Below are 21,216 nucleotides of genomic sequence, written 5' to 3'. Positions count from 1 at the left end.
AATGAGTTTTTTGAAAATTGAATTTTTTTAAAAATAGGGAAATAAAATAGGCACCATTACTGCTTTTATTGATGCGAACCTCCTGGAGTGCCTTCCTGAGTCCTTGGGGAGAGGGTTCCCAAACCTGGGATCAGTTCCCGTCTTCGTGTTTCATAGATGATAACTGATGCGCAGAGTTAAGCCTGAGGTCACATAGCTAGGTGGTTGGCGAGGAGAGTGCAGAAATGAAGCAACGTCTTCTGTTGCCCCAAACCTGTGTCGTTTCCATCGCCCAGTCCCATTTCACGTGGCCTGTCTTGTAGCTGTATCTATTTAAGGTGTGCTAATCAATGGCTCCTTGGGCCATGTTTGCTTTGTAATTGGACAGGTCGAATGGGGGCAGGAGAGAAAAAGAATGCCTGTAGTGTCCAGTACCGGCGACCCTTTGGCTGTGCGGTTCTTAGCATTGCTGACCTGCTGACGGGAGAGACCAAAGACGACCTCATCCTGAAAGTGTACATGTAAGAAGCACGCGTGTGCTGGGGGCTGGGGCGGGTACAGAGGCACATGTGGCTCCCACCTGGTGATGCTACTTTATGTGAAAGAGCAGGGATGCGTTGAGTTTATGAGCCATTGCTCAAAAGCTCAGTAATCTGTAGACTGGCTGCAGGTGAGCCCACAATTACCATTTGCCAGGCAGAGGAATTACGAAATTGAGAACCAAAGAATATAGTTCATCAACTGAGTGAACCGTCCACTGTAGAGTATCTCCTCTGTGAGTTTAAAACCCTAACATTTCTTTATCCCCAGAGAGTTAATTTGTCCTTAGAAAATGGAAATCGTTTTTAATATAAATTAATTAGAATTAGGAAAGGGAAGTTCAGGTGATTTCCCTTCTCTTTATATATTATGAGTTTGCTAGGGCTGCTGTAACAAAGTATCATAAACAGGGAGGCTTAAGCAACAGAAATGTATTGTCTCCCTGTTCTGGAGGCTAGGAGTCTTAGATCAAAGTGTCAGCAGGGTTGGTTCCTTCTGAGGGCTGTCAGGGAGAATGTGTTCCATGCCTCTCTCTTAGTTTCTGGAGGTTTGCTGGTGGTTTTTGGCATTCCATGACTTGTAGATGCATCACTGAGATCTCTGCCTTCATCTTCACATGACCTCCCTGTGTGTGTGTCTGTTGCTGTGTCCAAATTTCCCCCCTTTTTAAGGACGTAGTCATATTGGGTTAGGGCCCACCCTAGTGACCTAATTTTAACTTGATTACCTGTGTAAAGACCTTATTTCCAAATAAGGTCATATTCTGAGATATTAGGGGTTAGGACTTCAACATTATCTTTCTAGGGGGACACAGTTCAACCTGTAACACTTCACTAAGAAAATCACGTAATGTATTCCAAATCCTAAGTTAAATGATGTTTAAAATGCACGTGATTTCCTATCATCCCACCCGGAGCACCTCCCCATAGGTGTGGAAGTTGAGAGTTGACGTGCAGTGATATCCCCAGAGCAATCCCGCTGAGGGTGGAGAGGGTGGGGGAGGTGCTTTCCACATTCCTGGTTTGAGGACCACACCACTGACCACCTCCGTGAGCGAGCTTGCTTTAGTTTCGTGTTCTGGCAGTTGAGTTGATATATCCAGTGTCTGTCAGTAGTTTTTTCAGATGTGGAAGTAATACAACCGGCCCACTGCCTCTGGGACATATACTTCAAATTGCTTTTTGACTATTCTGCAGGATTTCATGGATTTATCTGTTCTCCACCTAGTGCCCCTGGGACCTCTGCTACACATTTGCTAATTAGTTGACAAAGATTTGTCTATAGCCTGTGGTTTAGGACCAGAAACTCTGTTTATCTCTTTTAAGAGAGAGAAAATCGATGACGCTGACTTTAAACTTGAAACCTTGTGGTGAAACTAGTGGAGAGTAAGATTTACTACTCTTTTTATCACATGGCAACCCTCAATTTTGGTAGTTGGGCTTAAATCCATGGTAATCCACTTTCCAAACTCTACTGGTGGTCATAAAATACAATTTGTTTGAAATAATACTGGTGTTAATGGCCACCTTGCACAGTGCTTACTTTGTGGGAGGAACTGTGTTAAACATTTTGCATGTATGTATCATGTCACTTTTTCCTCATAACAAAACCTCGAAGCAGATGTTCAGTTTTACACATAAGGGGACAGAGAGGCTAAATAACTTGCCCAAAGTCACCTGGCTAATAAGAACGGGAGCCAGATTTGAAGTTAAGACTGTCAGACTTTAGAACCTGAGCTCTCACGTTACCAGGTTGTATGTTTCTGGGTGTTATTTCACACCACTGTCTGGTAATGTGATAATGACGCTATTATGTGACATTGCTTTTTAAGAAAACCAAAATTCTTCACAAACACAATCTCATCGTTTCTTTGAATAGTCTCTCCAGGTGTGGGTAGGAAGTGTTATATTTATCTTGCCATTGGGAAAACTGAGGGACCAACAGTTGCGTACATCACCCTTGATTATGCAGCTGGCTAAAGAAGACCCATGAATCCCAGCTCTGCTTATGGGAGACACAAGCTCTCATAAAAATAAATTCTACTGCCCTTTGGGGTTTTTATTGTCTGCTTTTTCATAAGTATCAAATAAGATTTGGGGTTATTCTTGCTGGAAGAGTGATCTCTTAAAAATGCCAGTTCAGCAAATTATGAAGTGGTTACAAGAGGAGTACTAGCCAGTCAAAACAGTCCCTGTAGATTAAGAAGGAACTTGAATTTAGTGAAACATTTTAGGGAAGTGCCAGTTAGAAATAATTTTGAAGAAATTTCTGTTAAGGTGACGGATCCTTAGCCCATCTGGGACTCAAACATAGAACAATAACAAGGACCTCATCTGAGTCTGGAAGATATTTCAGTTACATACTTTGGGAGCTTTGATTTTATTTGGAGTCTTGTAGGTTAAAAGCATGAATTCTGGAGTCACTTAGCTATCTAATAGGAAGCAGGCCATCTTTCTTCCTTCCCCACTGAGCTGAAATAAGAAAACTGGAGGCAGGATGTACCAAATGGCAATTTAGTGTCTTACAGCTGGACAGGTGGGATGGTTTCATTTCATCTTAATTTTCCAGCCTTCCAAGATTCAGTGCTCTGTTTGGTATCCTACTGTTAACTGGCTTAAAAAATAACCTCCATCATGTTCATCCTGGAAAAGCCTATGGTGGTGAAATAAATAAATATGTAAGCAAATTGTGAATTATTGGCTACAGACAAAATCACGAGGAAAAGGAATCATCTGTACTGTGGAACATTTTGATTGATAGTGTATGGAACCTTGATATTCAAGACTCTTGGCAGGGAGCATTTGTGGTTAATAAAAGACAGTAGCGAATTTACAAACATGTGCAGATGAGAGAGATTCTCCCTGGCCTAATTAGGAGAGTCCTGTCATTAAAGAGGGATAACAGACTCAGATATTTAGGAATGATCAGGAGTTGCCAGTCAGAGGGACATCCAACCATTCATTCCTGGAGCTGATGTTTTTTAAGCATTCACAATGTTCGGAGTACCAAGGGAGACACAGATATCAAGCAGTCCTAGATCCAATCCTCAAGAACCCAAAGAGTCTCCTAGATGAACTACGTCATGTAAACAAAGATAACATGAGCTGACAAGTGATACGAGCTAAAAGAACAAGGTAGAAATGGCTGAGAGAGTGAAAAGGCAGAGATGTGCCTTTCAGCCCAGAAGTGGAAAAGGCTTTGCCAGCCTTTTGCCAGTGCAAGTTGTATTCCCCTCAATTTCATTTTGCTTGGTTTGTTGCATTTTGGTTCTAGCCGAACTTGGTCAGGTTATTGTAGGCAGAGACTTGCTAACACACTCTAACATTTATTGAGCATTTACCATATACCGGGCATTATCCTAAGCCCAAGCTTAGTTAATGTTCTAGTATGTTACTCACATTTCACAGATGAAGAAATCTCGGCACAGAGAGGGTAAATTACTTGCCCAAAGAACATAACTCAGTTAATAGTGAGGATTCAAATCCAAGGAGTCAGATGCTTAGTCTGTGTTCCCCTGTGTGCAGTGTTCTCTGAGATTTTGATGGGGGAGAGGTGCTCTCCGAATCTGTGAGTTGTTCATCCTGGTTGCCTCTGGCATGAAGTAGGTGGCCATGCATTACCAGATATGGGCATTCCTGCTCATCTTGGGGCAACTGTGCTGAAAATGACAGTCGAAGTGAGTTGTTGGAAGCTCCAAGGAGGTTTAAGGAAGCACGTTATAGTAGTTATACCAAAAAGAGCAAGTGTGCTGTTAAGGTCATTGCTTGATCTCAGGCATCCTCAAAGCTTAACAGATTGTTAATGTTTTTATAGGTGTAACACGGAGAGTGAGTGGTACCAAATCCACGAGAACATCATCAAAAAGCTGAATGCGCGCTATAATTTGACTGGCTCCAACGCAGGTGAGTATGTGAAGTTGACGACTCTCCCTGCGCTTTTCATTTCAGGCCCTTTCTTTTATCTGTGTAAGAAGGAAATGACCTGCCCTTTGTTTTCCTCTCTGTTCATTCCCTATCTTTAAAAATGCTCAATCAACATTCTGGTACATCTCCCTTTGCTATGATAGGTTTGTAGCTATTATTGTCTCTAAAAAATGTATTCTGTTCTGATTTGCAACAAGGCAGAGTGTCTGAATTTGTTCAATGGTACCAAGTCTTGAGACCTCTAAGTTATTACTGATTGCTAAAAACCTAATGCAGTTATGTTTGAGCTCATGACTATTGTGTGGAATAGGATTGATGAATGGAAATCTGTCAGTAAGGTCCAGGAAAACCGTGCTTCACTGCCTATAGCTGGAAGCAACATTATTGTACTGGAGAACAAACATGCAGGCTCACGTACTGAAATTGGCTAAGAAGGAGAGTGATGCCGACTGCAGTGTCATGTAGAGAAAAATGTGTGTGCACTTGTTCAGAAGGGAACTGAAATATAGCATTGTAAGTTATATGTAATATATTGTATGGTACATAGTCTTATCCTAGTAACATATTATTGAATATGTTGTACATATACTGACTTCTTTAGGTTTGGTCAGTAGACAAAAACTTGGTGAATATTGTGTGCTTTCTGTCCCCCCTACAAACCTATGTTGAAGCAAAATAAACTGTGCAGCTGTGTGCTTTCATTGATGTAAAGAAACTTCAAATTAAGTAAGCTGTTATTTGAACTGAATGCGTTGTTTTTTTAAACTGATTTTTAAAGTACCTTGAATATAGATATTTGTGTTAGAGTCCAACTTGTCTGGCAATTAGAAGAACCAGAATTTAAGTTCAGACTGCCCTTTTTTCAGACCTGCACCCATTTTGCTAGGCAAAAAATGACCCACAAAGAAAAAGTAACTGCAGACAGAAGTTTTGTGGTTCAGTTCATTGAGGGCGTAAATATCCACAATCATGCATGAGGCAACACTTCAGGTTGTAATAAGTGGTGAGGTCAGTTTTCTCCTCCCTCTCCCAAGAGCTGGGGAGGTAACTTGGGTTTTATTGGATTCACACTAAGTCCTCCATCTCCCACTAAATAAACAAGAGCCTTATACTTACTGTTGAGGGTGGAGTCCCTAAAGAACCAGGAGGAGATGGTAGAATACAACATGAAGTGAAAAGTATACTTTAGAAACTGGTACATGCACTTGTCTTTGCATTTCCTGTAAAAGAATTATAATAGCACTTATTGTGTATGGGACCAAATGATTTCATTTAAATGTACCTTCAGTAAAATGGTAGAGCTGCTGCTTTTTAAAAACTTATTTTGCTGAATTTGTTGGTAGACTTCTAGCCAAATCCAATAGTTTTGTTTTAAACCTTCTGGTGTTTCTTGATACCAAGGATTATTTTTTATCATTAAATACACTCTAGACCTGTGCTGTCCAGTTCGGTAGGCACTAGCCACATGTGGCTATTGAGAAGTAGATATGAGGCTACTACAGCACCAGGATTGAGGTGTGCTGTAATTGTAAAATATATACCACATTTTGAAGACTTGGTACAATAAACTGAATGTAAAATATCCCATTAATAATTTATATAGTCATTACATGTTGAAAGATAACATTGTGGAGATATTGGGTTAAATGAACTATATTACTAAAATTAATTTTGTTTTCACTTTTTTAAAATGGCTACTTAGAAAAATTTTTAGTTCATTGGTGACTCATATTTCTGTTAGACAGTGCTGCTCTGGACTTGATTTAAAGGATTTTTTTTAAGTTCTTTTCATGCCTTGCAAACAAATTTGTTATGCCATGCTCCTTTCCTTCTGCCCACTAACTGTGGAGAGGGGAGTCTGTGGCCCTTGTGTATCTTGTTCTTTCTCCCCAAGAGTGCTTTTACTCTTAATTTGCTTACATTTGCTTCCTTATGTGAATAAATAAATATAAAACTAACCCTGGCCCTCTGATTTTTCCCATGTATTCCCTTCCCTCTCTACCATCATAGATGCAGCCTTCACTAAGCAGAATGTGGGGACCGCTGCGACACATTTCTTTCCCAACTCCTTGTCAACTCCCAAGCCTTTCTTCTTTGCAGTATGCCTCATGCAGAACAAACTTCCTCTGTTGTTGTGTTGTTTGAATATATCATTGTCCTAACTCTGAGGGGATACCCAGTTGCCTCCTGAAATCATGGCGAAGTTCTCGATGATTATACCTCCAGATAGATTCCTAATGTAATTGATTCTATATCCTAGGAAGCCTCTGTTAGTGGTCAGGGTTCCAGTCAAGCCAAACCACCAATTTCTCTCTGCTTACAGACAGGAGTCATCACTTAGAGAGTATTGCCTCTAAGAGCCTTGCCTCTAGAAATAGGATGTCCTGGGTGTGGATCACACTTTTACTGGGATAACAGTAGCATCATTTTTTAAGGATGGAAAGATTTTATTGTGAGGATTAAAAGAGAAAATATATGCAAAGCGCATAGCAGAGGACTTGATTCATAAGAAGGGTCTATTCAATTTAGGTATTATTGTCGTTCACTTACTCTGGAGTCATCATCTGGAATATTTTACCCCTTCGTGTTGTCAGGTCACCTTGTTTCATTTTCTCAAAATGGATCCTCGTGTGATCTGCTTAATGAAGACGTCAAGAATAACATAGTTGGATTATTGATAGGCTGGATCATTCAACCAGCCCTTCCTACTCTTTATTTCTTCCATCTTGTCTCTGCTGATTTGATTGCTACTATCTCTTCTTAGGTCTTTTAAATTTAATTGTTATCATTCTGATTACATGGATTAACTCCAGGAAGGAAGGGCAGCACATTTTGTTTCCTTGGTGCTTAGATATGCTCACATGTTCCATGTGCTTAGTCAATTTTATTGACCAACTGACCACTTATTTTTGCTGGAATCCTGAGTGAGACTACCAGACAGTGAGATCCAAAGTACCTTATTCCCTGAGTGTTAGCTTCTCTGCTTACAGCCACTGTCCTGAAATGAAAAACGACATGTTGCATCTTTGGGAAGAGTGAAAGAAGCCATTGTACTATAGAGCCCTGTATAAAGGGTTTCCCCTCCCTTTAGCAGAATCCATCCTCTCTTTTGCTGCCTTCTGTGATACTTAGATTCCTAAGCAGCCAAATGTATGCTCTTTGTACTTGGCTTCTGCTGCAAGGTCCTGTCTGCTCTCTTTTCCTTATGACCCAGACCCTCTCCATCCTTCTCCCTTCAAGCCTGAGTCCCAGCCAGCTGCACGCAGCCAGCATCTATCTGCCTTCCATTCCTCTGGTCTCCACCTGATCCCTTCCAGCTCTCTCAAGCCAAGGCAAACCCAGCCCTAAGCCTCATCTCTCCAAAATACTGCTCCAGAGAGAGAAACTCAGGAAGAAACTTTAAGAAATAAACAAGCCCTTTACTCTTTCCACTGAAGTTTCTACCCTTCAGTCTTGGTGGGTCGTCTGTTCTCTGTCTCCCTGATCTATTCCCTGTCTTGAGAAAAGGCCGTTATAAGAACAACAGATAGGTATTCAGGAGCTGTTTGCCTTTATTATTGGAAGGGGGCAAAAAATAGTGAGGGAAACACCAATACACGAATTGAAATTGGAAATTGGGGTGCCCTAATGTTCAGACTATCACAATGGCTAGATATGTTGACTTCCATCGTTTTCTCCTTGGACCATGGAATTGTCGATTAAATGGAAGCAGTGCAGTCAAATGTTTTCAAGAGAATTGAGTTCACTCAACAAAGTATCTGTTCCTGCTTTCTTCCTGCTATTCCTTGGTCATTGTTACTAAAAAAAGAAGAAAAGAATAACTTTGAAATTAGTTTTGAAACACATTTTACCGGCTAATTTCCAGGCCCTTTATGCTTCATTGAAGTCCTCCTAATTCTTGGAGTTGTAATCTTTTCTGTTTAATAGATATGGGAACTCGTCTGGTTAGCTGGCGTTTTTCCTTCTAACCTAAGACTTATGCTGCAAAGCTACATTGACCACTATCTTTGTTGAGTTTAGAAACTGGGAGAAAATTGCAAGTGATCCATTTGACTTTTAAAGATTAAAAAAAAATTGAATTAATGTATCTCTACGGTTAGATTTATTTAGGTTGAGTAATTCAAAATTTCCAAAGTGGTGCTCTGTGGGAATTTTAAAATCCAAAAGTAATATTGTAAGAATTTGAAATTCTAAAAATATTCATTAAAATGAGCCTGGTTTAGGTTTGTTGAGCAAATGGTTATTATAAATGTCACCTCTGATAGACATTAGCAGTTGAATTCGAGGAATGTGAAGTAAGACTGAACCAATATGATTTCCTGAGGCAAATTCAGTTCTGTGACTTGAAATAAATTGTGTAAAAATCATTGGCTCTAGTTCAGTATGTCCTAAGAGAAACTTCAAAATCTTTTCGTATTCTCTGTGTATTTGTGAAATCCCAACTCCTGTAGTTTGCACATGTAGCTTACAACTAGAAGAAATCGTTTCTGCTAATCAGGTCAGTTTCTACAGCCTTCTTTTTGCCTTAGTAAGATGAATGTACGTGGTTGTCTTCCTGCCAATTGTACTTTTTAACCCCCATGGAAGGGTAAAAGGAGTTACCTAGATAAAGAGACCACGTGTACAGGGAGAACAGGTTAACTTCGCACGGGACGTAAGCAGTGTTCTTTCTTTGAGGTGAAAGGAGGCTTTTGAGTGAGTCAGATTGCATTTCAGGGGTTGAACATCCTATCTACAGGTACCAGTGTAGTCATTTAACTCAATATTGTTGAATTGGACAATTTTAAAGGATTGTATCAATGCTCCTGACTTCTGAACATTGCTTTTAGAAACTTGGCTTTCTAATATTATTAAAAGAAAACTGGTACTTATTGGCACCACCTATTGGCTAGAAATATAGTATGTGACCTTTTGCTCACTTTTGGAATTTCGTCATTATCAAACTGTGCTCTCTTCTTGTTTTTTTTTTTTTTTTTAAAGATTTTATTTTTCTCCTTTCTCTCCCCAAAGCCCCCCGGTACATAGTTGTATATTTCGTTGTGGGTCCTTCTAGTTGTGGCATGTGGGACGCTGCCTCAGTGTGGTCTGATGAGCACTGCCATGTCCGCGCCCAGGATTCGAACCAACGAAACACTGGGCCGCCTGCAGCGGAGCGCGCGAACTTAACCACTTGGCCACGGGGCCAGCCCCTCTCTTCTTTATTGTTTTAAAGTTTTTATTTTAAACTAATTTTACTTACAGAAATTTTGTAAGAATTCCTAATTTCTCAAAGGTTAACATTTTACCACATTTGCCTTATTCCTCTTTCTCTCTCTATATATACACACTGATATATGTATATATATACTGTTCATATATAGAGATATATGGGTTTATATATGTTTATATATATGTGTGTACACACATATATATGAACTCTATATATAGTCATTTAATATTACTGAATTGGTATAATTCTTAAGGATTGCATCAGTGTTCCTGGAGTGTATGCACACATACAAACACATATACATATATACACACATATGTACATATCACACATACGTACATGCGTTGTCTCCCCTCAGAACTGTTTGAGAACAAATTGCGGGCGTGAATCCTCTCTACCCCTGTTTACTCCAGGACATGGCAACATAACCACACTACAGTTATCAAAATCAAGAAGTTAACATTGACATAATACTCTTAGCTAATCTGTAGACCTTATTCAGATTTTGACAATTTTCTCAACATCCTTTATAACCAAAGAAACCAGGCCATGTTGCATGCAGTTGTCATATCTTTTCAGTTTCCTTTAAACTGAACCATTCTCTTTTAATGATAGTGAAGAGAAAAGATATAGGTCAAAATTTATTAAATTATACTTTAAGATAATTCTTAAAGCTTCATGCAGTATTAAAAAAAACAAGTAATAACACACGCGCATTTGCATATACAGCCTAAACCATAGACAAGAGTAAACCACGTTAAAAAAAAAAAACAAGTAATAAGCTAATAGAAGCAGTGATTAGCACTTAATTTTCTTCTCTAAATTACTTATATTTTGCTAATGTAGATATAATCACTAGCAGTATAGTTTGGAAGCTTTGCTATATAGAAAAAATTTTCAGTTTATAGCAAGGATTTCAATCAGTTAAAATAATCAGTTATTAAATTGCACTCATATATGTTATGTTCTATATATATTTTCAAAAAGTGGTTTTTGGCGTGTGGCTTACTGTATGCTTCCTGTCGTTAAAAAATTACAAATAAGTAATAATAGTTACAGTAAAAAAGCAAACAAACAAAACTTTGTTAACTTTGACATAATCCTCAGTGTCTATCATTGAAATGTTGATATCCCAAATCAAAATAAGGATGGAAACTTTAAGATGAAAATTCTTGTTTGTTAAAAAGGAAATGTTAATTCCCTCTGAATGGTTTCATCCATTCCTACAATTATGGCTTCCACTATTTGCCAAGGGGCCCCTCTCCATCTCTCATTTCTGGTCAGTAAATGTCTTTTCTGGTTTAGACTCAATGAAAGGAAACAATTTGAGATGTCTCTTATGTCTCTTAGTTTGACATTCCATGACTTATTATGTATTGCTTCAGTCTTATTTTCTCTATAACTCTTAGCCCTGGGCTAACCACTTCTTTAAAGAAACATAAAAGCCTTCCCAAAACTTTGAAATAACAGATCTGTGGACTAACAGTTATAATCACAAGATTATTTGCTCATACTTACCATACCTTCACATGTTGGAAGGCAGGTCCTAGTAGATAGGGTTACCTGTTCAAAGATCTTCAGATCTTCAGGTGAGACTTCAGAAGGTCAGATGCTCTGATTTATCTTCAGTTGTATCAAAATTGCATCCTTTAAGAGTTAATTTGGCTTAAGGAGGCAGTCAGCAAAAACTGAATAATACTGGCTGAAAGTCAGGAATCAAGGTGTGACTATTAAGAAAGGGGAGTGATTTTCTTTCTTCCTTTGTTTTTTATTTTTTTTTTTCATTTTAAATTCACTTTGAAAGTGCATCTGAAAGAGGAGATGCATCCCAAATTTGAGCAATAGCAACAGTAAGGACATAAGTGTCTGGGTTTTCAAGGATGACAGTCTTAAAGGACAGCTGTCATTTGGTAATCTGGTCCTGCTGGGTAGAGGCTTTAAGCAACTGTGTCCCCTCCATCATGTAATTAACACAACATTCAGCACTCCTCTAGTACGGTCTTGGCTGCCATCTTATTTCTTCGTCTAACCTGACTCATTCCTAGACTCTAATCTGTTGCTAATGCTTATGGCTTTTGCTCCATTGACTCATTTTCCAACAGTGTTGTCTCACTTGACACCACTCCTACTAGACATTTGGCTTCCTTTCTTTCCACTGCTCCAGAGACCCTGAGATTCTGTCTCTGACCTCTCTCTGGAAACACTTCGCTTGATCCAACCAGGACCTGACTGCTTGATGAAGCCAACTCTTCGAGTTGGACCCAAATAGGATAAATGCTTCTAGTGTATTTGTTTAAAAAGTCAATTTTCTTACCTTATAGGCAAATCATATAACATTCTAATACCTGAAGTAAAATTTTGATGGTGAATTTTGTGAATCAGTCACAGAGGAGGGAATACAAGCAAAAATTATTGCTCTGAGAGCAATGAGGTCCTAAGTATTTCAGAAGTGAACAGATTTTATTGAAGATGATTTTCTGAAAGAACCTAATAATACCATCTTTAGGAAGTTTTGCTGGTACCTCATATGATGTTAGTAATTTTGCAATTCAAGTTTCAAAGTCCTAGCAGTTGTGTTTTATCCTTAGCCCCTCACCTCCCAGATACAAAGTATGCTGGTAATGTCAAGAAACAGTGTTTGTAGAGTTTCACTAGAGAATAATAGCATGAGGAGCTGAATGGACCTGCTCCAAATTAGAACAACCGTAACTAGTAAATATTGTATTTTTTGAAAGCGTTAAAGTCTGAAAATTTTCCTAAGAGCCTATAGCAAATAAAGAAATACTTATTCAGGGATAGCTACTAAATCTTGATAAAAACAGAGAGAGTTGGTGGCACTTGTGCCACAACCCATTTCCTTCCTCCCACCTGCTGCTACTCAGCATGATGGAAATTCTACTCCAGGTAGATGCAGTCAAGAAGATGGAACTCCTCCCCTCAGCTCCCAGGCAAGGGATGCGCTATCTCACCAGCAGGTGAAGGCTGCCACTGCTTCTCATCTCCTTGAGCTCTGAGTTGCTAAATTCCTTGCAAAAAGCTAAGAGGTCACGAGCTCCCTTCTTCCACACAACCCCCACTCACAGGGCAGGAACTCTACCCTAGGTGTGGCAGCCTGAGAATATTGGGGCATTGATCACCCTCACTCCCAGCTCACTCATTGGATGGAGGTTCCATATGAGGAGAGGCAAGCTGAGAAGACCAGAGGTTACTGCTCCAACCTAGCACCTTGCTCATAAAGCAGAGGTGTTACTCTAAAGAATGGGCCACTGTACCCATCTCCAGCTCTGGAGCAGTGAGTCTAGAGATTTGGCCAGGGGAAGAGGCAGTCCATAAGGAGAGTAACTCAGGTGAAAAGGAACTGACCTTATTTGAAAGAGAGTATGCAGAAATTCAAGCCTATGGGAGCTCTTGAAAACAATGGAGATTTTGGAAAAAGATTTTTCTTTTGGAAAAAAGAATGAAGAAACATGAACAGAACCTCAGAGAAATGTGACATACCATCAAATGCACCAACATATGCAAAATGGGAATACAAGAAGGTGAGGAGAGGGAGATAGGAACAGGAAAATTATTTTGAAGAAATACTGACAGAAAACTTCCCAAATTTGATGAAAAACATTAATCTATGTATTCAAGAAACTGAGTAACTCGAAGTATGATAAACAGAAAGAGATCCATACCTAGACCATCATAGTAAAAATGCTGAAAGACAAAGACAAAATCTTGAAAGCAGCAAGAGAAAAAGTACTCATCACATATAAGGGAACCCCAATGAGATTATTGCCTGACTTCTCATAAAATTACAATGGAGGTCAGAAGGCAGTGATGACATATTCAAAGTGCTAAACAAACAAAAAGCATCAACCAACATTCTTATATCCAGCAAAACTACCTTTCAAAGTTCAAGGCAAAATAAAGACATTCCAAGACAAACAAAAACTGAAAGGTTTTTTTTTTACAAACACACCCACTTCAGAAGAAATACTGAAGAAAGTTCTTCAGGCTGAAAGCAAGTGACCCCAGACCATAATCCAAATCCTTGTGAAAAATAAAGAACATCACTAGAGGTTAATCATATATTTATAAAAGACAGTATAAATGGCTGCTTTTTCTCCTTTTTTCCCCTTAACTAATCTCCCCATCTCAGCTCATAGGCTCATCCTCTACACGGAGTCTCAGGTCAGACACTCAGGGATCTTCCTAATTCCTCATTTTCCCTTGTTCCCCTACATCTAACATACCATCAAGACATGACTTCTTATATTCCCATCTATAGCTTTTTTACCATTTTTTTCCCGTCGCCTTTGCAGCCACATTAGCGTGAGCCTCCATTATCTCTTGTCTTCTTATCTGCCTTAACTTTTAACTGGGCTCATCCGCTCCATTCTTCCCCTTCTGATTCCGTTTTCCAGGCAAGACTAGGAATATTTAAAACATAAATTGGATCCCGTCTTTGTTACTTAAAATTCTCCAGTGACTTCCTGTTGCATGTAGAACAAGAGTAATTAATTATGGCCTCAATGACTGCTGCCTGTCTTTCCAGCCTCCCCTCTAGCTGCATTTGATTCTCCTCCCTTCAAACACAGTGGCCTTCTTCCAGTTTCTCCATCACCCCGAGCTCTTTGCTGTTGTAAGGCCTTTGCACCTGCTCTTCTCTCTGCCTTTTAACATTATCTCCCCATTTTTTGCACTGCCATGTTTTCTCTTTCTAAGCTTGGATGTTGCTCTCAGAAATGTCCTTCTGTGGGCCGGCCCAGTGGTGCAGCAGTTAGGTGCGCATGTTCCGCTTCGGTGGCCTGGGGCTTGCCGGTTTGGATCCCAGGTGTGGACATGGTACTGTTTGGCAAGCCATACTGTGGTAGGCATCCCACATATAAAGTAGAGGAAGATGGGCACGGATGTTAGCTCAGGGCCAGTCTTCCTCAGCAAAAGGAGGAGGATTGGCAGCAGATGTTAGCTCAGGGCTGATCTTGCTCAAAAAAAAAAGCCTTCTGTAACCATTTATCCTTTACTATTTTTGTCTCAGTCTCTGGTTTATTTTATTTATAACACTTACCACAATTAAAAGAGAAAAATTCTGGTAGGATACACAAGAGGTTGTAAACATTAATTATAGAAAATCAAACTCAGTAACTTGGGTGGGGGGATACATTTGCTTCCATAATAGAGCCTTTTGTACAATTTGAATTATTTAACACATGCATCTATTATTTAAAAAACATTTTTTTCCAGTTAGTTTATTGAGGTCATATTGGTTTGTAGCATCATGTAATTTCACATGTATCTTATTATATATCCATTTCTGTATACACTGCATTATGCTTACCACCAATAAGTCTGGGTTTTATCCATTACCATACATATGTGCCCCCTTAGCCTTTACTTCCACCCCCCACTTCCCCCCTTATAACCACTAATCTGCTCTCTTTATCCATGTTTGTTTATCTTCTTCGTATGAGTAAAATCATATAGTGTTTGTCTTTCTCTGTCTGGCTTATTTCGCTTAACATAATACGCTCAAGATCTGTCCATGTTGTTGCAAATGTGATGATTTTGTCTCTTTTTATAGTACTGTAGTATTCTATTGTATATTAACACCACATCTTGTTTATCCATTCATCAGGTTGTGAACACTTGGGTCGCTTCCACAACTTGGTTATTGTGAACAATGCCACAATGAACATAGGGGTGCATAAATCTCTCTGAATTGTTGATTTCAAGTTCTTTGGATAAACATCCAGTAGTAGGATAGCTAGATCATATGCTATGTCTATTTTTTATTTTTTGAGAAATCTCCATACTGTTTTCCATAGTGGCTGCCCCACTTTGCGCTCCCACCAGCAGTGTATGAGGGTTCCCTTTTCTCCACATCCTCTCCAACATTTGTTATTTTTTGTCTTGGTCATTATAGCCATTCTGACTAGTGTAAGGTGATATCTCATTGTATTTTTGATTTGCATTCCCCTAATAATTAGAAATGTTGAATATCTTTTTATGTGCCTGTTGGCCATCTGTATGTCTTCTTTGGAAAAAGGTCTGTTCGTATCCTCTGCCCATTTTTTGATTGGGTTGTTTTTTTGCTGTTGAGTTGTGTGAGTTCTTTATATATTTGGAAATTAACCCTTTGTTGGATATATGATTTGCAAATATTTTCTCCCATTTGGTGGTTTGTCTTTCATTTTGTTCATGGTTTCCTTTGCCTTGCAGAAGCTTTTTAGTCTGATGTAGTCCCATTTGTTTATTTTCTTTCGTTTCCCTTGCTTGAGTAAACATGGTATTCAAAAAGATGCTGCTAAGACTGATGTCAAAGACTGTTCTATCTATATTTTCTTCTAGGATTTATATGGTTTCAGATCTTACCTTCAAGTCTTTATTCATTTCGAGTTAATTTTTGTGTGTAGAGAAAGATAATGATCTACTTTCATTCTTTTGTGTGTGGCTGTCCAGTTTCCTAGCACTGTTTATTGAAGAGACTTTCCTTTCTCCTTTGTATGTTCTTGGCTCCTTTGTTGAAGATTAGCTGTCCATAGGTGTGTGGGCTTTCAATTCTATGTGTCTGTTGATCCATTAATCTATATGTCTGTTTTTTGTACCAGTACCATGCTGTTTTGATTATGATAAGTTTGTAGTATATTTTGAAGTCAGGTATTGTTAGCCTCCAGCTTTGTTCTTTTTTCTCAGGATTGCCTTGCTATTTGGAGTGCTGTCTTGTTCCATATAAATTTTAGGATTCTTTGTTCTATTTCCATGAAGAATATCATTGGGATTCTGATTGGTATTGCATTAAATCTGTAGATTGCTTTAGGTAATACGGACATTTTAAGTATGTTTATTCTTCCAATCCATGAGCATGGAATATCTTTCCATTTCTTTATGTCTTGTTCAATTTCTTTCAATAATGTCTTATAGTTTTCAATATATAGGTCTTCCATCTCCTTTGTTAAATTTATTCTTAGGTATTGTATTCTTTTTGTTGCAATTGTAATTGGGATGGTATTCTTGACTTCTCATTCTGCTAGTTTGTTATTCGTGTATAGAAATGCAACTGATTTTTTAAAGTTGATTTTGTACCCTGCAACATTGCTGTAGTTGTTGATTATTTCTAATAGCTTTCTCGTGGATTATCTTGGGTTTTCTATATGTAAAATCACGTTGTCTGCAAACCAATGAGTTTCACTTCTTCCTGTCCAATTTGGATACCTTTTATTTCTTTTTTTTTTTTCAAGATTGGCATCTGAGCTAACATCTGTTGCCAATCTTTTCTTTTTTTTGCTTTTCTTCTTCTCCCCAAAGTCCCCCAGCACTTAGTTGTATATTCTAGTTGTAGGTTCTTCTGGTTGTGCTATGCGGGATGCCACCTCAGCATTTCCTGATGGTTGGTGCCTTGTCCACAGCCAGGATCCAAACCAGCGAAAACCTAGGCCACCGAAGCAGAGCACGCGAACTTAACCACTTGGCCACAGGGCCAGCCCCATGGATACCTTTTATTTCTTTTTCTTGCATAATTACTCTAGCCAAAACCTCCAGTACTATGTTGAATAGGAGTGGCAAGAGTGGGCACCCTTGTCTTGTTCCTGATCTCAGAGGGATGGCTTTCAATTTTTCACCATTAAGCATGATGTTAGCTTTGGGTTTGTCATATATGGCCTTTATTGTGTTGAGGTACTTTCCTTCAATACCTGTTTTATTGAGAGTTTTTATCATAAATGAATGTTGGATCTTGTAAAATGCTTTCTCTGCATCTATTGAGATGATCATGTGGTTTTTTTTCCTCATTTTGTTAATGTGGTGTATCACATTGGTTGATTTGTGCATGTTGAACTAGCCCTGCATCCCTGGTATAACTCCCACTTGATCATGGTGTATGAACCTTTTAATGCACTGCTGTATTCGGTTGCCAATATTTTGTTGAAGATTTTTGCATCTATGTTCATCAGGGATATTGGCCTATAATTTTCCTTCTTTGTGTTATCCTTGTCTGGTTTTGATATCAGGGTAATGTTGGCCTCACAGAATGAATTAGGAAGCATTCCATCTTGTTTAGTTTTTTGGAATAGTTTGAGAATGATAGGTATTAAATCTTCTTTAGCAGCCAGCCTGGTGGTGTAGTGGTTAAGTTTTCATGTTCTGCTTCAGTGGCCTGGGGTTCACTGGTTTGGATCCTGGGCATGGACCTACATACCACTCATCAAGCCATACTGTGGTGGCATCCCACATAGAAAAATGAGAAGGACTTAGAACTAGGATATACAAGTATGTACTGGGGCCTCATGGCAAAAAAGAAAAAAGAGGAAGATTGGCAGCAGATGTTAGCTCAGGGCCAATCTTCCTCACCACAAAAAAAGGTGATACTTCTCTCAAGTATTTAGAAATGTCTGCCATAGAGGAAATGCTTAATTAATTGTACCTGTATCTTCCTCTCCATGTCTTCCTCAAATAAAATCCTGTCAAAGCATCTTTAAAAAAAAAAAAAAAAACTTTGAATTTTTGATACAATTCTCTGGAAAAGCCATCTGGTCCTAGACTTTTGTTTCTTGGGAGGTTTTTGATTACTGTTTCAATCTCTTTATTTGTGATTGGTCTATTCAGATTCCCTATTTATTCTTGATTCAGTTTTGGGAGGTTGTGTGAGTCTAAGAATTTACCCATTTCTTCTAGGTTGTTCAATTTGTTGGCATATAGCTTTTCATAGTATTCTCTTATAATCCTTTGTATTTCTGTAGTATCCATTGTAAATTCTTCTCATTCACTTTTTTATTTATCTGAGCTTTCTCTCTTTTTTTCTTAGTGAATCTGGCTGAGTGTCAATTTTGTTTATCTTCTCAAAGACCCAGCTCCTAGTTTCATTGATCCTTTCTATTATTTTTTTTTTAGTCTCTATTTCATTTATTTCTGCTCTCATTTTTATTATTTTCCTCCTTTTGCTTGCTTTTGGCTTTGTTTGCTCTTCTTTTTCTATTTCTGTTAGGTTTAGGTTATGATTACTTACTTGAGATTTTTCTTGTTTATTGAGGTAGGCCTGTATTGCTGTAAATTTCCCTGTTAGCACTGCTTTTCCTGCATCCCCTGAGAGTTGGTATGTTGTGTTTTCATTTTCATTTGTCTCCAGGTATTTTTTTATTTCTCCTTTGATTTCTTCATTGATCTAATGGTTGTTCAGAAGCATGTTGCTTAGTCTCTACATATTTGTGACTATTCCAGCCTTTTTCTTGTACTTGATTTCTAGTTTCATGGCATTATGGTCAGGAAAGTTGCTTGATATGATTTCAGTCTTCTTCAATTTATTGAAGCTTGCCTTGTTTCCCAATATATGGTCTGTCTTTGAGAATGTTCCATGTGTACTTGAGAAGAATATGAATTCGGCTGTTTTTTTTGGATGGAATGTTCTCTATATATTTATTAAGTCCATCTGGTCTGGTATTTCATTCAAGGCTGGTTTTTCCTTGCTGACTTTCTGTCTGAATGATCTGTCCATAGATATAAGTGTGGTGTTGAGGTTCCTTGCTGTTACTCTGTTGTTGTCAATTTCTCCCTTTAGGTCTAATAATAGTTGCTTTATATACTTTGGTGCTCCTGTGTTAGCTGCATATATATTCGTGAGTGTTACGTCCTCTTGGTGGAGTGTCCCTTTTATCATTATATACTGCCCCTCTTTGTCGCTTATTCTCTTTTTTATCTTGAAGTCTGGTTTGTCTGATATAAGTATGGCAACACCTGCTTTCTTTTGCTTGCCATTTGCTTGGAGTATCATCTTCCACCCTATCACTCTGAACCTATGTCTGTCTTTAGAGTTGAGATGTATTTCCTTGACGCAGCATATTGTTGGGTCTTGTTTTTTAATCTGTCCAGCCAGTCTGTGTCTTTTGATTAGAGAATTCAATGCATTTTTTTGAGAGTGATTATTGATATATGATGACTTAATACTGCCATTTTATCTCTTCTTCTCTGGTTGTTCTATATTCCCCTTGTTTCTCTTCCCTTGTATTTCTGCCATTTCAGTTTGGTGGTTTTCTTTGATGGTTTTCTTTTTCTTTATTAATTATGGCTGTGCTCTGATTTTTTCTTTAGTAGGTACTGTTAGGTTTGTATAAAAGATCTCATAGATGAGATACTCCATTTTCTGATTGCCTCTTGTCTCCATTAGTCTAAGCAGGTTCCATCCTTTTCTTTTCCCCTTCTGAGTTATTGTTGTCACAAATTGTTCTTTTCTGTGTTGTGAGCTTGTAACTAAATTGAAGTGTTTACAGTTATTTTTGATGCTCCCCCTACCTTTATCTTTTATGTTATAATTAAGTGTTTACTGACCTATTCTGAGATAGAGCTGAAATTTTCTGATTCTATCTGTTTATCTTCTTGTTCACGGTTTTGTAAACTTTTGCTTTTTTGTTACACGTAGGAGGGCTTTCCTCATCATTTTTTGTAAGGCAGGTCTAATGGCAATAAACTCCCTCTGCTCTTGTTTATCTGGGGAAGCTTTTATTTTTCCATCATATCTGAAGTCTAATTTTGCTGGGTAGAGTATTCTTGGATGAAAGTTTTTGTCTTTCATTATTTTGAGTATATCATTCTCTTCTCTCCTAGCCTGCAAGGTTTCTGCTGAGAAATGCACTGAGAGCCTCGTAGGGGTTCCTTTGTAGGTTATTTTCTTCTGCCTTAGTGCCCTTAATATTTTTTCTTTGTCATTGACTTTTGCCAGTTTTAATAGTATATGCCTTGGACAAGGTCTTTTTGCATTGATGTAATTAGGAGTTCTGTTGGCTTCATTTATTTTTAAGTCCAATTTCTTCCCCAGGTTTGGGAAGTTCTCAGCTATTATTTCTTTGAACAAACTCTCTGCTCCTTTCTTCCTCTCTTCTCCCTCTGGAATACCTATAATCCTTATGTTGTTTTTCCTAATTGGATCAGGATTTCTTCATTTTTTTTTTTAACCTTAGTTCTCTCTCCTCCTCGACCTGAAGCTTTTCTATATTTATATCTCCTAAATCACTAATTCTGTCTTCTATAACATCATCTCTGTATTTTATGGATTCTAGATTATTTTTTATCTCATTAATTGTATTCTTTGTCTCCAGAGAATCTTTGTGGTTTTTTAAAAGATTTCAGTCTCTTTGGTGAAGTATTCCTTCTGCTCATTCATTTTATTCTTGAGTTCATTGAACTGTCTTTCTGAGTTATCTTGTAAGTAGTTGAGTTTCTTTATGATAACTGTTTTGAATTCTTTGTCATTTAGATTATAAATTTCTGTGAGTTCAGGAAGGGTTTCTCGAGACTTATCATTTTCCTTCTGCTCTGCAGTGTTAATGTAGTTCTTCATGGTGTTTGATGAAGTGATCCTTTGCAGGCATATTTGTGGTAATATCAGGTCATGGATTCCACCTGTCACTGCTGCGGGGGAGCAGGAGCTGTGTTTTCTGGTTCTGCCCCATCTGCTGGAAGTTTTGTAGTTAGGGCTACTCTGTGTTTCTCTGGGCTGGCCACAGCCACCCTGCAGGTTACACTCATGTGAGCAGGGCCTCTGCTGTGAGTGGGCAGATTGGGTGCCACAGGCCTGGCCTCTGTGCTTGG

The 21,216-nt window shown here is 38.5% G+C and overlaps 1 protein-coding gene across 4 annotated transcripts in view; it reads left to right on the top strand.

Moving 5' to 3' along the window:
• DOCK4 (dedicator of cytokinesis 4) overlaps window positions 1-21,216 on the top strand; it is a 432,596-nt gene that overhangs the window by 226,065 nt on the left and 185,315 nt on the right. For all 4 annotated transcript variants that reach the window (XM_046670233.1, XM_046670234.1, XM_046670231.1 and 1 more), the window contains exons 11-12: window positions 368-500; window positions 4,333-4,421. In XM_046670233.1, coding sequence (XP_046526189.1) covers window positions 368-500; window positions 4,333-4,421 — 222 coding nt within the window. The remainder of the gene's footprint in view (window positions 1-367; window positions 501-4,332; window positions 4,422-21,216) is intronic.

This window comes from Equus quagga, chromosome 8 (assembly GCF_021613505.1).
Source record: "Equus quagga isolate Etosha38 chromosome 8, UCLA_HA_Equagga_1.0, whole genome shotgun sequence".
In the NCBI taxonomy this organism is placed as follows: domain Eukaryota; kingdom Metazoa; phylum Chordata; class Mammalia; order Perissodactyla; family Equidae; genus Equus; species Equus quagga.
The sequence above is the reverse complement of the archived record's forward strand: the minus strand, read 5'-3'. Positions and strand labels throughout refer to the sequence as shown.